The sequence below is a fragment of the Podarcis melisellensis genome (genome assembly GCF_964234715.1).
Source record: "Podarcis melisellensis genome assembly, chromosome: 10".
NCBI classification, from domain to species: Eukaryota; Metazoa; Chordata; class Lepidosauria; order Squamata; family Lacertidae; genus Podarcis; species Podarcis melisellensis.
The window spans coordinates 43,408,493-43,424,297 of NC_138542.1; the positions used below are offsets into that span (position 1 = coordinate 43,408,493).

At 45.3% G+C, this 15,805-nt stretch overlaps 2 protein-coding genes across 2 annotated transcripts in view; both read left to right on the top strand.

Moving 5' to 3' along the window:
* The window catches only part of LOC309379824 (uncharacterized protein), a 30,613-nt gene extending 22,455 nt beyond the window's left edge, over positions 1-8,158 (top strand). The window contains exons 16-20 of the mRNA XM_081929277.1: positions 891-1,042; positions 3,255-3,540; positions 4,820-4,971; positions 7,249-7,290; positions 8,130-8,158. Coding sequence (XP_081785403.1) covers positions 891-1,042; positions 3,255-3,540; positions 4,820-4,971; positions 7,249-7,290; positions 8,130-8,143 — 646 coding nt within the window. The 3' untranslated portion in view covers positions 8,144-8,158. The remainder of the gene's footprint in view (positions 1-890; positions 1,043-3,254; positions 3,541-4,819; positions 4,972-7,248; positions 7,291-8,129) is intronic.
* Positions 8,159-10,833: 2,675 nt separating this feature from the next.
* On the top strand, positions 10,834-15,805 carry APOLD1 (apolipoprotein L domain containing 1). Its single transcript, XM_081928609.1, has 2 exons — positions 10,834-10,882; positions 12,534-15,805. Exons 1-2 carry the CDS (start codon positions 10,880-10,882, stop codon positions 13,242-13,244), a joined length of 714 nt encoding a protein of 237 aa, XP_081784735.1. The 5' UTR covers positions 10,834-10,879; the 3' UTR covers positions 13,245-15,805.

Below are 15,805 nucleotides of genomic sequence, written 5' to 3' on the forward strand. Positions count from 1 at the left end.
TTTCCATTCCACAGCAGTTCGCTTCCTGCTGAAAGCTAACTTATTTTGTCATGCTGTCTGCTGTGGCAAAACTACATAAGTTATGTAATTTAGTACAGTGGTACCTTAGGTTACATACGCTTCAGGTTACATACGCTTCAGGTTACAGACTCCGCTAACCCAGAAATAGTACCTCAGGTTAAGAACCTTCCTTCAGGATGAGAACAGAAACCGTGCAGCGGCAGCAGGAGGCCCCACTAGCTAAAGTGGTGCTTCAGGTTAAGAACGGTTTCAGGTTAAGAACGGACCTCTGGAATGAATTAAGCACTTAACCCAAGGTACCACTGTACGTATATTAGGCAGGTTACATTGTCCTGTTCTGCCATGCCAGCATAGCTCCGACAGTAGTACTTGAGACATTTAATCTCAGGGTCATGGGTTCAAGATTCCTAAATTGCAGGGGATTGGACTAGATGACACTCACAGTCCTTTCAAACTCTACTGTTCTATGATTCTGTGATTTCATTGGAATGGAAATGCAATGCAAATCGGGGAACATGAAGTAGTCAATTACATACTGGTTTTGGACTGATCAGCAAATACTGATCATATCCACTGGATCAATTTCTGTTCCTCTCATGGGGTGAATTTGTCAACACTGGCCATTTCCACTTCTAGTTTGTCAACATTTTCTGGCATCCCTGCTTTACAGGATTATGGCACAGGGAGGACAATGGAGTGCAAATGTTCCAGACATATCCCTAGCAATTTGATTTCCCAGAACATAGCAAATATTTGCCTTCTTTTCTGACTTTTTCATGTGAGTTCAGGTTACTGAAAAAAAAAATCTTCCATTACTGTTTAATGCTATTTAAAAAATAATAATAATATATGATCTGGTTCTTTTCTAGATGTGCTACAATAAGTTCTTTGGGTGCTGGGAAAACAGGCAGCTTTAACTGTGAAGCATCAAAAGGGCGGTATGTCACTGTTACCCTACCTAGGAAAGAATACCTCACACTTTGTGAAGTCCAGGTGTTTGGACGGAAGATAGAATCCCCTGGTACGTAGAAAAGATATTGTCATCTATTTGTGTGCAAAGAGACTGAGGCTGTGGACACACTAACAGAATGGTTGTGGCCCCTTCCGTGGAGGGGGGGGATACACGGGGACACCCATTCTCAGGGATCACAGGTAGGAGGAGGAATTGTGCTAAGACCAGGCCTTGTCATTACCGAGGAGGCAAGTTTAGTCATTGTTTGAGGTTTATCCCTGCTTCCGGGTCTGGTCTAGAGCAGAAGGATACTGGAATCAACAAGGGAGACCCACATGCCAGGTGAATGATTCACAAGACAGCTGTCACCCACAACTTGGTCGTAGATGGAGGACTTGACCTGGCACGTGTTTCAATGAAACAGATGGGCCTGTCCTTGCTGCTGCTTGTCCACCAGGTTTCTCTTATGCACAGCAACCCAGGACATATGGGTGGGTGGGTGCTGCAGTGATATTTAGAAAGTCATTAGCTTACACCAGGCGTCGTATTGGGAAGACCCAGTTGTCTGAGTGCATGTTCTGGAAGGTGGGCGATAGGAGCAGTACAGGATTCCTTTTGGTGTACTGACCTCCCCACCACACCAAGTATTCCCTATTCAAGCTGCTTCAGGTTGTGGCAGATGTTCTCCTAGCGACATCTAGTTTGGTTGTCCTAGGGGATTTTAACATCCATGCCGACACACTCTTACAAGGGGCCCCTCAGAACTTCATGCATAGTATGACCTCCATGGAGCTGTCCCTGAATAAGTTTGACCCAACTCATAGTTGTGGACATGCCTTAGACCTAGTGTTCACCTTTATGAATGTGGGTGATCTGACACTAAGGGAAAGCGAAACAAAAGAAGTTCCATGGTTGGATCACTTTCTGGTGCAACTGGACTTCTCCATGACCCTTCCCATTTGCAGGGAGGTGGGGCCAATTTGTATGGTCCGTCCCCACCACTTAATGGATCCAAATGGTTTCCAGAGAGTGGTAGGGAATATTTTATTCCGTGTTGATGGCCTTTCAGCTGATTCCCTGGTGGCCCGCTGGAATGTGGACTTAACCAGGGCTATTGACTGTCTGGCTCTGAAGCGCCCTCTCCGATTGCATGGAGCCTGGACAGCCCCATGGTTTCCCCAGAGTTGAGGGCGATGAAACAATCGCTGAAATGGCTAGAGTGCCAGTGGTGGAAATCTCATTTTGAATTAGACCAGACATGGGTTAGAGCTGAACGTTGAGCCTACCAAGTGGCAATAGTGACACCGTAGAGGACCTTTCATCTGCAGAAGACAGCAGCAGGAGACTCTTTCAGGTGGTTTGCAATCTAACGGAACCACATTTGCCATTGGGGCCTGGTAAAGACCCCAAGATCTCCTGCAATGATTTTGCAAAAATTTTTGCAGAAAAAGTCTGCAAAGTTTGCAGAGTTGGAAGGAGGTAGACCCCACCTTCCACCCTGGGAGCAGGGCTGGGGCAGAAGAGTGCTAGAGTCTTGTCTAGTCAAGTTGTATGGGATCGATTCCAATCTGTTACCTCTGAGGATGCGGACAGGCTGCTCGGAGAAGTGAAACTGACCACCTGTCTCCTTGATCCTTGTCCATCCTGGCTCATAAAAGTGAGCCAGGAAGGGCTGGGCGATGGGCTCTGCAGGGTGGTGACCTAGTGCTGGACCTTGGCACTCGGTCACCATGTTCACAAGCACCAGAGTGAGAGTCTTTTGGTCTGCTGCTGTGGCATGAGGACTCACTCCAGAGCGCTGGACCAAAAAAGGAGAGATCCGGCAATCAAACATAATTCAGGATTGGCTTCTGTGATTCTGGAATGTCCAGCTTAAATGGGGCAGTTGATGGGTATAGTATACAGGCATAAACTCTTACTTTCCATGCTCTGCTGCTACTAAGCCTGCAACTGAAATAACAGTTTCCCCTGATTACACCCAGGCTCTCCTTCCCTCCCCTTCCTCACTTGTAGGGAATTCACCCAGTGCTGAGATTTTGTTTCAGCACCAGACAAATAACATACCCTCCAAGACGTTGAGGCTGAAAACTCGGATGCACATTTTTGGGCCCTAGGACCTCGCATACGATTGTGATCTCACATGTTTTTAGGCACCTGCTGAGAGCATGGCGAGAGCATTAATTAAGAATTAATTTAGCTCTCCTAGTTTTTCCTGCCTTGAGGTTCAGTGGTTGAAGCACAACAGCAACAATATGGAAACTTTCCCCTTTCTTTCTTTCAGACACCAATGTGGCCCTCGCTGGAGAAGCTTCACAATCCAGTACCTACAGCTCGCTAGGAGCAGCTGGAAATGCCATTGACGGGTCCACAGCCAGTAATTTTAACCAGGGATCCTGCACCCACACAGATTCTGAAAATAATCCATGGTGGATGGTAGACTTGAAGGCACAGTATCATGTACTGCGTGTCAGCATCACCAATCGGAAAGACTGCTGTGCTCACCGTCTCAATGGGGCTGAAATCCGAATTGGGGACTCTGCAGAGAGAGGAGGCACCACAAATCCTAGGTACTGTATCCGGATCGGATGCTTTGTAGCCAGGGAAGGGGAAGCTGTGGTTCCTCAGGTGTTATTGGAGTACCACTCCCATCATCTTGAGTTCAAGCAGGTGGGAGGTGGAGTCCAACAATATCTGGAGGGCCATGGGTTCTCCATCCTTTCCTTACATATAGAGATGTCATGAGGTACGCTTTTCTGTTCTGCCCTGTTTTCGCCACATGCAGAACTGTTTCCATTCCACAGCAGTTCGCTTTCTGGTGAAAGCTAACTTATTTTGTCATGCTGTCTGCTGTGGCAAAACTACCTAAGTTATGTAATTTAGTATGTATATTAGGCAGGGACACGGGTGGCGCTGTGGGTAAAACCTGAGTGCCTAGGACTTGCTGATCATAAGGTCAGCGGTTCGAATCCCCGCGGCGGGGTGAGTTCCTGTCCCTCGGTCCCAGCTCCTGCCCACCTAGCAGTTTGAAAGCACCCTTAAGTGCAAGTAGATAAATAGGTACCGCTTTATAGCAGGAAGGTAAACAGCGTTTCCGTGTGCTGCTCTGGTGCCAGTTCGCCAGAGCAGCTTCGTCACGCTGGCCACGTGACCCGGAAGTGTCTCCGGACAGCGCTGTCCCCCGGCCTCTTAAGTGAGATGGGCGCACAACCCTAGAGTCTGACACGACTGGCCCGTATGGGCAGGGGTACCTTTACCTTTTATGTATATTAGGCAGGTTACATTGTCCTGTTCTGCCATGCCAGCATAGCTCCGACAGTAGTACACGAGACTTTTAATCTCAAGGTCATGGGTTCAAGATTCCTAAATTGCAAGGGGTTGGACTAGATGACCCTCACAGTCCTTTCAAACTCTGCTGTTCTATGATTCTGTGATTTCATTGGAATAGAAATGCAATGCAAATAGGGGAACATGATGTAGTCAATTACATACTGGTTTTGGACTGATCAGCAAATACTGATCATATCCACTGGATCAATTTCTGTTCTTCTCATGGGGTGAATTTGTCAACACTGGCCATTTCCACTTCTATTTTGTCAACACTTTCTGGCATCCCTGCTTTACAGGATTATGGCACAGGGAGGACAATGGAGTGCAAATGTTCCAGACAGATCTCTTGCCATTTGATTTCCCAGAACATAGCAAATATTTGCTTTCCTTTCTGACTTTTTCATGTGAGTTCAGGTTGCTGAAAAAAAATCTTCCATTACTGTTTTAAAATAATAATAATAATAATAATAATAATAATAATAATAATAATAATAATAATATGATTTGGTTCTTTTCTAGATGTGCTACAATACGTTCTTTGGGTGCTGGGGAAACAGGCAGTTTTAACTGTGAAGCATCAAAGGGGCGGTATGTGACAGTTACCCTACCTAGGAAAGAATACCTCACACTTTGTGAAGTCCAGGTGTTTGGATGTAAGATAGGGTCCCCTGGTAAGTAGAAAAGATATTGTCATCTATTTGTGCGCAAAGAGACTGAGGCTGTGGACACACCCTGTATTTAAAGCACATTTAAATGCATGACTTTCCCCCAAGAATCCTGGGTTCTTTAGTTTAGGATTGGCTTCTGTGATTCTGGAATGTTCAGTTTAAATGGGGCAGTTGACGGGTATAGTATACAGGCATAAACTCTTACTTTCCATGCTCTGCTGCTACTAAGCCTGCAACTGAAATAACGGTTTTCCCTGATTACACCCAGGCTCCCCTTCCCTCCCCTTCCTCACTTGTAGGGGATTCACCCACTGCTGAGATTTTGTTCCTCCTAATTGTTATGATTCTGCCATGTCAGAGAACCCTGGGAACTGTAGTGTTAAATGAGGGAATCTTTCATTAAAGGATAATTTCCCAGAATTCTTTGAAGGAAGCCATGACAGTTAAATCATGATAGAACCCAGAAGCGAGATTCAACTATTTCATTTCTTTGTATTTAAATGATAAATCAGGTTAAGTATACAGTATACCACCCATCATTATCATACCTGAAATTGGGACACGCGTTGCTGCTGGCTGAGTGACATGAGCTGTCCCCCACTCTCTCCCCTAAAAAAGTGTGGTGAGAGCACAGCATTGGCACCCTGGGTTCATTAGAGGGCTGTGCCAGAGTGCTGGACCTTTGACACTCTGATGCAATCCTGCTCATGAGCTGAGAGTCCTTTGGTTTGCTGCTGCGGCAGGACTCACACTAGAATGCCGGACCAAGGAAAGAGAGATCAAGGAATCAACAGAAACTGGGATTGGCTTCTGTGATCCTGGACCATTTCCCCTAAAATGGGGCTGTTGACGGGTATGGTATTCAGGTGTAACATTATTTAAAAGACAATAGGTTATCACAATTGCCAGTAAGGAAATACAGGATACGGCTATGCTATTAATGCGGGTGGCGCTGTGGGTTAAACCACAGAGCCTAGGGCTTGCCGATCAGAAGGTCTGCAGTTTGAATCCCTGCGATGGGTTGAGCTCCCGTTGCTCGGTCCCTGCTCCTGCCAACCTAGCAGTTTGAAAGCACATCAAAGTGCAAGTAGATAAATAGGTACCCCTCCGGTGGGAAAGTAAACGGTGTTTCCATGCGCTGCTCTGGTTCGCCAGAAGTGGCTTAGTCATGCTGGCCACATGACCCGGAAGCTGTACACCGGCTCCCTTGGCCAGTAAAGCAAGATGAGCGCCGCAACCCCAGAATCGTCTGTGACTGGAACTAATGGTCAGGGGTCCCTTTATCTTTATGCTATTAACTAAGTCAATAAAAAACATATTAAGAGGGAAACAATGTGTGGTTTGTTATTATAAAGGCTTCACCCAGGCCCTGAAAGTGGATCACAGCTTGCCAGCCTAACTGGGCAATGGCAGGCAGGCTGCAGCACTAGCCCTGCCTCTGGGTCTGATTGGACTAAGCTGAACAGGCCTCACTCTGGTCAGCCCCAAGGGTATTTAATCCCAGGGCCTAGTCCATCTCCTTGTCCAGTTTTGAAAAACTATTTGTATATATGTCAGCTGTTGTGTAATGATGCCTACCAATGTAACATAAAGTTGTAGTGATAACTTTATTTTACTTTACAAAGAAACACACCAAGTGCAAGTTATAACCGATCGGTGGTCCAGTCCTCCAACAGGTCTTGACAAGCAACTGAGGGCAGGCGAGGGTGTCGCGCATTGCTGGGAAGTCCGTTGGTGGGAATAAGTGTGCTGTGTATGTTACTTGGAGGAGCGCTGATTCCCCTCCCCCCTGAACAAGGGGCGGTAGGCCAAATAGGTTTGGGAACCTCTGGCCTAGAAAGTTCACATCTACTATATTCATTGACATTCCTGTCGGATACTGACAAAATTCTTCTCGAGTTCTGTACTATTTGGGGGTTTGCGATACCAGTGAACACCATCAACCAAGTATACAGTGGTACCTTGGTTTGCATACATCTTGCTTTGCATACATTTTGGATTACAAACACATCAAACCCTGAAGTGTGTGTCCCGGTTTGCAACTTTTTTTTTTATTACAACCCATTTTTTTGGATTACAAACAATTTTTTTGGGGAGGCCTCATTTGGCAAAAGCACGCCTTGAGTTACAACCTGCTTTGGTTTACAAACGGACCTCCAGAACGGATTATGGTTGTAAACCAAGGTACCCCTGTGCTTTGTTTTTTTTAATAAGATTTGGCATGGCTCAGTGAAACACATAGGAAGTCTTGCTTTGACATTTAACATATGTTTTGTCTAGGAGATGAAGAGGGGACCGCATCTGGAATGGAAGAAGCAGGAGGTTGGTAAATGATCCTCACATTCATGTGTTCCAAAAGCCTAAAACATTATACACTAGACATGAACAGTCAATATTTATTTAGCTGGGTAGTTTGAATCAATATGGTAAATTTGGTCTTTTTCACCTCACCAAACATCCCCAGCAACTCGACGTTTGTCCCTCTTGTTCCTAAGCCTCTATAAGGTGGCTCATTTCATCTTGCAGGGCACAGCCCTCCATCCCACCCACCCCCATCATAATCCCCAGGCAGTGACCTGGGGCCCTTGAGATCTTATTGGACTTCAACTCCCACCAGTCCCAGCCAATATGGACAATGACCGGGGATGATGAAAGCTCCAGATGCATACAGTTATCCAGTCATTTTTTTCTGCTGAGAGCTACAAGTGGATTTGTGTGTGTGTGTGTGTGTGTGTGTATACACTCTTTTAATGTGTGCATCCTGATATATTCCATGCACACTAGTGGGTAGGACAAAGCTCATTGAATGGGGAAGCCTCCCATAAAAACCTTTCTGCTGCTCCCACCAGATACATGTTGTTATTGTTATTGTTGTTGTTGTTATTTATTAATGAGGCATGGCAGTGGTATCTGGAGCAAATAACCCAATAATATAATGCTTCTAGTCAAGACATACCCGCTTGGAATGTACAAACTGCAAAAGTGAGCAGGGACTTTCACCCCAATAGCCAGAAAGCAGCCACTCCTTAGAGACAGGTGGAGGTGGGCAGATGAGGACCCTTTCCCCTCATCAACCGAGGAAGCTCAGTGTGTCAGAATTGGACAGTTCTTTATTTTGGATGTAGACCCATATAATCTTCTCCCCATCTTGAATTCTGCAGGACAGCCTGTGTGAAAAGGAAGAAATATAAGTTCAAAGTAAGTTCATTTTCACTTCTCTTCAAATTCACTGACCTCAAACTTAGGCCTACCTCATTTTTTTTTGCAGAGGTTTATAAGGGCTGGTTCTGAACTCTGCCTTGGACTGAATTTTGGGTGAAAGTTTGGGCTTCCACTTAGACAGATCCCCCAAATTGGGCAGAGAGGCTTGCTTCAAATTGGCACCATTATTTCACATGCTTAGCAGCTACCAATCTATAGGAAGTGAAGTTTTAGGCTATGCAGGTCTGACTTCAGTCGCTTCCAAACAAAATGTATATTGATCAATCGTTAGTGATTTGTTTTCACAAAACGTGCACAGAGGTTATATGGCATCACCATTAAGGGATTATGCTGCATTTCCACTACGGTTTCACCTCATTTTTCTTACTGGAAACACTGGGGGGAGGGTTGGGGGGGGGAGCAGATTTGTTGTAAAAGAGCTGTTTATGGTTGCCAGAACAGTTTCCATTGGTTTAGGTGTACTGATGGATAGCAGTGTAAAAGGGACCAGCTAGAATTTGTTGAGATTTGCGATTCTGTTCTTTAATCAGCTCTTTTTGCCTTTTTTTGTATTCCAGATCTGTTCGGCACAGCTTTCCCTTTTCCTGACGAAACAGACAAAAGCTATTATGTCTTGGATTCCACACACTACTACTGGCAGCATTTATTCTTTGCAAGAGATTAGTTCCAGAGTTGCAGACATGAAATCCCTTTTCTTTCCTGTTGGTACTACAACAAATTCAATGTCTGGCAAGAGACAAAGGAACCCTCAATTTAGACCTGAGCAGTACCACAGTCTGCTCACCTCAAATTTGCTATCCACAGCCCTGTCCTATTAGGCTCATTTCCTAATAGGAATCCTCTTTATCTTACTATTCTCCATGATTTAGGTTGTCTGTCTGATTTTTATTTTCAGAAGATTGCAGGCTGAAAATGTATTATACGTGTTATAGATCAACATCATCTGATTTATTTTCACATTTCCATGTTTGTATGTACAAGGGAACAATGCATAAAGAAGAAATAACTATGTAAGTGCTTCTTATATAAACATAGAGATTAAATATGGTTGTGCCTCAATTTTTTTCATTTGTTTGTTTTGTATTGGATCCTACTGATTGGAAGAAGAAAACAGGAGACTTGGATCTGACAGCTGTCTACATATAGTTCCATTTGATTATTAAGAAAAGGGCCTTAGCTTAGTAGTAGAGCTCTGCTTTGCATGCAGAAGGTCTTGGGTTTAATCCCTGGCGCCTCCAGCTAGGGCTGGGAGAAACTCCAGCCAGGAGCCCTGGAGAGTCGCTTTCAGTCAGTGTAGACAATATTGAGGTAGGTGGACCAATGGTCGGATTCCCTATAAGGCCAGCTCTCTCTGTGTATAATGTATATATTTATCAGGTCCAGTTCCTACTAGCTCCAGGATCTTGGGCTGTAGAACACCCCTCTCTGCCTGATGCCCTGGATAGAGTAGATAAGATTAGTCGGCCAGCGGAAGTTAGCATCGTAGGTGAGTGTCCTCCTCCTGCATGTGGATGGCTCTGTTATCATCTGGAATATTGCTTTGTAAGCAATCTTTTGTAAGCATCCACTTTCTTTCTGCTTGTTGCAGAGCATAGGCTGTCTTGCATGCACTGGCTTTGTGGGGGAGATGATGGGTTAAATGGGAGGCCCCCATCTGTATGCAGAGAATTGTAGCGGGTGACTTTAAACCAGAACATTTTCCTCCATAAGCAGAGCATCTACCTGCTGTGCAGGGGAAAAGCCTCTCATTTCAGTGGCCTTGCAAAAAAACAAAATATGGGTGTGCAGTGATGTGGCTTCTCAACGTGAACCTCGGGTCAGACTATTGAGCCATCTTGCTCAGTACTGTCCACAGTCACAGGCAGTGGCTCTCCAGGGTTTCAGCAGATGTCTCTTTCTGCCCTGCCGAGAGATGTCAGAGACTGAACCTAGCAGCTTCCGCATGCAAAGTTGGTGCTGTAATCCTGAGGGCTGGCCCTTCCTCAAGCCAGTAGCCGGCCAACACAGCCACCAGAGAATATCTACCATGGCCACCCACCGCACAACCATTTATCCATGTGCATTCCATGATGTCATTAGGGTAGCTACTACGATAGCTGCTTGCACTGTTCTTTTAAAAGTTGGATTGCTCTCCCGCCTGCTGTGCATCCCAGACAATCAGAAAGCAGCAGTTCTATAAAACATTTCATTTCCAAAGTAATTGTGATGATTGGCTGAGATCATACCTTATTTTCTCTATATTTACATAAGACTCTGAAGATTCAGTCATCTGGCTAGCATAGTGTCACCAGTTATTTCAAGAAGAGGAAGGGTAGTGTATTCCCTTTGGGAGATGACTGCATTCCCTTTGAGTCAAGAATAGTGTGTGTGTGTGTGTGTGTGTGTGTGTGTGTTTGTAAACGTGCTTTGGGAAAAGCGAACACATAATGTTCACTTGCAAGGATTGTTTCCTGAATACGATACAAGCTGCACTGTCCCCAGTCAGTTTCCAGTGTGTCACATCCTTCTGAATTAGTCGGGCAGGGAGGGGGGTGGCGGTGGCAGCAGAGGGAATGTCAGGAAACGACAAATTCCTGGTGTGATGCAAAGCAGTCCCAGGGGGGCAATAGGACTATAGTAAGTATAAATTTGGCTTGTCCAGAAACAGCCTGAGAGTCATTCTTGGGAACACTGGATTGAACTGAAAACCATGGTAGGTGGGATTATTCCTTTGTCCTCAAAAACTCTGTAGCCGTTTATTTAGAAGAGCTTTGTCCTGCTTTCTGCTAGTTTATAAAATAATGGAATTTACCAAAAAAGAGAGACCATATTTCTTATCCCACTGATTTAAGCAGAAGGTAAAATCAATGATTATAATCCTGCTTTACTTTCTGTCATTCTTATAGGTCACCACTTAATTGGTGAAACTTCCAACATGTGTGATATGCTAAAATAAGCAGGTAGGTGATACACAGTGCTTGTTTTGAAGAGTATTAAGGACAGGTTTATATTACTTTGGAAGATACCTCCAGATGACACCTGGAGCATTAAAAATGAATTAATCCATAAACAAACTAGATAAAGAAGCAAAAATGATTGTATGATCCTCTTGCCCTTGGAAAAGTCATCCAGAAGGGGAAATGTTAATCCAGGGGGAATCAATTACCATATTTTTCGCTCTATAAGACGCACCAGACCACAAGACGCACCTAGTTTTTGGAGGAGGAAAACAAGAAAAAAAATATTCTGAATCTCAGAAGCCAGAACAGCAAGAGGGATCGCTGCGCAGTGAAAGCAGCAATCCCTCTTGCTGTTCTGGCTTCTGGGATAGCTGCGCAGCCTGCATTCGCTCCATAAGACGCACACACATTTCCCCTTACTTTTTAGGAGGGAAAAAGTGAGTCTTATAGAGCAAATATACGGTAATTACAATTTAAGAATTAGTAAATAAGTCCAGCAAATGAATATGGGATATTAGAGAAGATGGGTTTGCTAGTAAGTGCCAGGAATCTTGCTTTTGAGTGGCTATGTTGTGGAAGTTTCACTCAGAGTTGTTTTTTGACAGGAGAATAGGTTGTGTGTGTGAATTATCTGGGTGTCCTTCCTTTCTTTTCCCTGTGGGCTGTAGACACTTCTTGTTTGATAAGCCCCAGGGCATCTTGTTCTCTATATCGGCATGCTACAATCTGCTGCATGAGTACTTGTCAAATGTGACATTAGATTAGGGCTGTGGCTGGTAGCGTGCATTTGATAACACAAGCAACGAGGGCAGATAATTCTTTCGTGTGTGATACGAAGCACTGAAGGAGAGTGACAACCAGGAAACCTTTTTTCAAAAGAAATGATGACATTAATAAAGAAAAACATGCAGTTGTGCCCAGGCCTCCGACAGACATAACGGGTTGTATCTAACTTTAATTATACACAGACAATTTTCAGAGGGGTAGATGTGTGCTAAATCTGTTGCACCCAATAACAACAAATAAACGGGTGAGGTGATCAGGCTCCAGCCTTGCTGGATCACATCAAGGCTTTTCTAGTCCAGCAATCTGTCTCCTACAGTAGCCATCTTGTGCCTATGGGAAGTCAACAAACGGGACATGAGTGCAATAGTGCTCTCTCACTGCTGTTCTCCAGCAAAAGAAATTGCGCGGCAGTGGGAGGCCCCATTAGCTAACGTGGTACCTCAGGTTAAGAACAGTTTCAGGTTAAGAAAGGACCTCCAGAATGAATTAAGTTCTTAACCTGAGGTACCACTGTACTAGGGGGACAGGTGGTGTCAATGTCCCAGAAGCATCTGCAGCCCTGGCTGCCAGAGTGTGCTGTTACCTTTCTAAATGCCTTTCTCTCTCCCCTTCTTCCAGCTTCCCATCAAGGTTATGGAGGACAACTTTCCCCCTCACACTTTTGATCCTACACATCACTTCCATGTCGTACTGCTGGATCAGAGAAGCAGGCTTCGGGAGCACATCAGGAGTCTCCGGGAGATTTCACGGAGAATCAACAAACTGCACAGACGCTCTCTCATCGCCAATTTCACTGGGAGTTCGTTAAGTGCCGCAGGTGCCATCGTGGCCATCGTGGGGCTGTCCTTGAGCCCTGCAACATTAGGGGCATCCCTTTTGGCTTCCGGGGTGGGCCTAGGAGTGGCGGCTGCAGGAGGGGCCGTCACGGTGACATCCGACCTCTCCTTAGTCCTCTCTAATTCCAGGGAGGTGAGGAAGGTCAAGGAGATTGCAGTGAGCTGTCATGCTCAGATGAGAGAAATCATGCGCTGCCTGGAATTCTTGCACCGTAGCCAGGGCCCGACGGATCCTAGGTTACTGCCGGCTGAGAGAAACGCCTCCGTCACACTGTACAATTCCATCTGCTTCATGGTGTTCTGCGGCTCCCACAGCTTCCTGGTCCCCGAGCACAACGAAGAGGTGACCAAAGTGAGTCATGCTGTGCTCAAGGCAAAAGTCCAGAAGCTGGCAGAAAGCCTAGAAGCCTGTGCAAGGCCCATGGATGAGATCTGCGGACTTTTGGAGAACAGGAAAGAATCCCCGCTGAAGACAAGAAGAATAGCACTCTAGGAGGATGTCCAGGGACAAAATCACCCACATCCTCTGAAAACGACGAAGGGGGCCTAAAAGACCTAAAACACACTGTGTTATTCCTATTAGGATTGTGCCAAATCAGAGTTTTCTCCAGGCATTTCTCAATCCTTGCAGCCAACACCCCTCAGGGGCTCAGTCTGTATTGCTCTCCTGTTATGTCTGTGCACAGCAAATAGAAATTGTAGCTACACAAGTGCTGGTCTATGCTCTCAGCACATTCCAAGGTCTGGTGTCTGCATATGGCTGTCTCACAGCACATCATACCTTGCTTTTTTAGGGGGGTTGGGGGCGACTTCCACATTTTTCATTTGGTGCTAAAACACTGAACTCAATGCAATTAATGCTTCTGCATGCATGTACTCCAGCATACTTTCCTCCATAGCTGTCAACTTTTCCCTTTTCTTGCGAGGAATCTTATCCGGAATAAGAGAATTTCCCTTAAAAAAAGGGAAACATTGACAGCTATGTTTTCTCCCCCCCCCCCAGCCCCACCTACACAGGGTAATCAGGAGAAGTGGACGGGGACACTTGCCAAAGCTGATTAATTTTTTCTCCCACAGCGCTGAGCTAGGTGAAAACTGTGGTCGTGAGGGAACCAGAGCCAGCCTAGGAAGGAAACGGCTGCAGATTCCAGAACTTGCAGTTTCCAAAGCTCTGCGAGGCAGATAATGAGGGAGTCAAAGGCCAGAGAGCCTGAATGAACCTGAATATTTTCCAGTGATGTTTTTAGTAGCGGATGGGAATTGCACTCGCAAGTGCGGCAGGAGTTTGGCTTTGGTTTGTGGCTCAAACTTCATCCGCTCTTTATCATGCATTCTTCCAGTACAGGCAGGCAAATTAAGGCCCCACTAACTTCAGTCTTAGAATCATAGAGCAGGAAGGTGCCCAGAGAAGGTCACCAGGTCCGACACCCTGCAATGTAGGAATTGCAGCTAAAGAATCCCCATGATTCCTCTTGATTCCTATGTGCTTATTCCTTCAAACCAGCCCTGGAAGGGGGTGCTGCCTGCCTGCTTCCTTCTCCTCACTCTTGGTTTTGCCCTTGTAGAACTCAGCAGGGAAGAGGACGGGGACAAAGGTAGAATCAGTGCCTCCACCTGCTATTGGCTGTGGCTCAAATATGGTTGACCTCCTTGCCTTCTGCCCTACGAACCTAGTAGGCAACAGCTGCCATTCCTAGCTTTAACTATCACCTATCTAAAGTGGGTGGTCTTCTCTCCCACACCACATGCTCAGGGACATGGTGTATTGGTGTATTTTTGTATTTATTTGTTTTGGGTAATTTAAATGTGGATTTGAAGTTTCTATTTAAAGAAATAATAATACAGCCACTCCAAGATGGAAGAGCGCATTCTACGGAGCCAAAGTTTGTTATATCTGAGGCATGGAAATATCCTTGTTCGATGTTCGCTTCCCCTTGTCCGTTCCCCACAGACCCCACCATCAAATGACCTGTGAAAGAAGAGCAGATGGGACTAGGAATTCACATGTGAATTTATTTATTTTTAAGTCACTTCACCCTTTTTTCAGATTTGAAAAGTGGAGAACTGAACTTGCAATTAGAAAAATGAGCAACAAGGGAAACCAAAGCTGACACACACATTTCCCCATCCCTACTCTAAGACAGAGCTTATGATATGCAAATGTTTGTAAGTATATGCAGATGTGAGGGTGACTTGTGATGTCAGTTTTGTGTCTTCAAACACTGCTGATGAGCAAGAACTAAGCAGAAGAATTAGGTAGAAGATAGGGCAGCTGTTCTTGCTGGCATCAATTTGTCTAGAGAGACAATGGAATAGTGCACCATCGGGGGTACAGTCAAACCATTGGAAAGTTACAGCGCCTGCTGTGGCTGTAGAGACCAATATGGGAGAGACATGTTTTATTGCAGCTGGGGCACATGAAAGCATTCGGTTGTGCTGTTACAGGTACATTATGTTGTTTCCTCTCTCCACCTTCCTCCCAGCGGTCATTTCTCCTCTGGTCACTTCTCCTCTGTGGGATGGTATCCCTAGGAAAACAGCAATAAAAAGTTGGAAGAGAGAAGAGGTAGAACTGGGCAGTGGGTATGTTGCTTATGAGGGCAAAACAACTTTACATGAGTAGTGGGGAGGACACTGCATAATGGTATGGTTGGCCTGTGAAGATAAGGAGATGGTTTGAAAGATGCATGTAAGCTCAGACGCAGGTTTACCAACTTGGTGAGAACTAGGCCATAGATTACACACAGTGATGCTATACTTCAAAGACCTGACTGATGCTCTTTATTTCTTTGCTTGTGGCTCAGGTGAAAGGAGACACATTATAATCTTAAAGTGTGGGATGGTGGGCAAGAGACAAGATTTAAATGCACTGGAACCTAAGGAATTTGGGTACGGGGTGAGCTTCCTCTAAACTGATCCTTGACTTTCTGCTCTTTGGGGAAAGGGACAAGAGAAGTGGCCAAAAGGATCTGCTTGCTATTTTGGGTATTTGTAAAACCAAGGAACAACTTGCACAGATAACTAACTCTGATTCAATACAAAATACAAATTAAA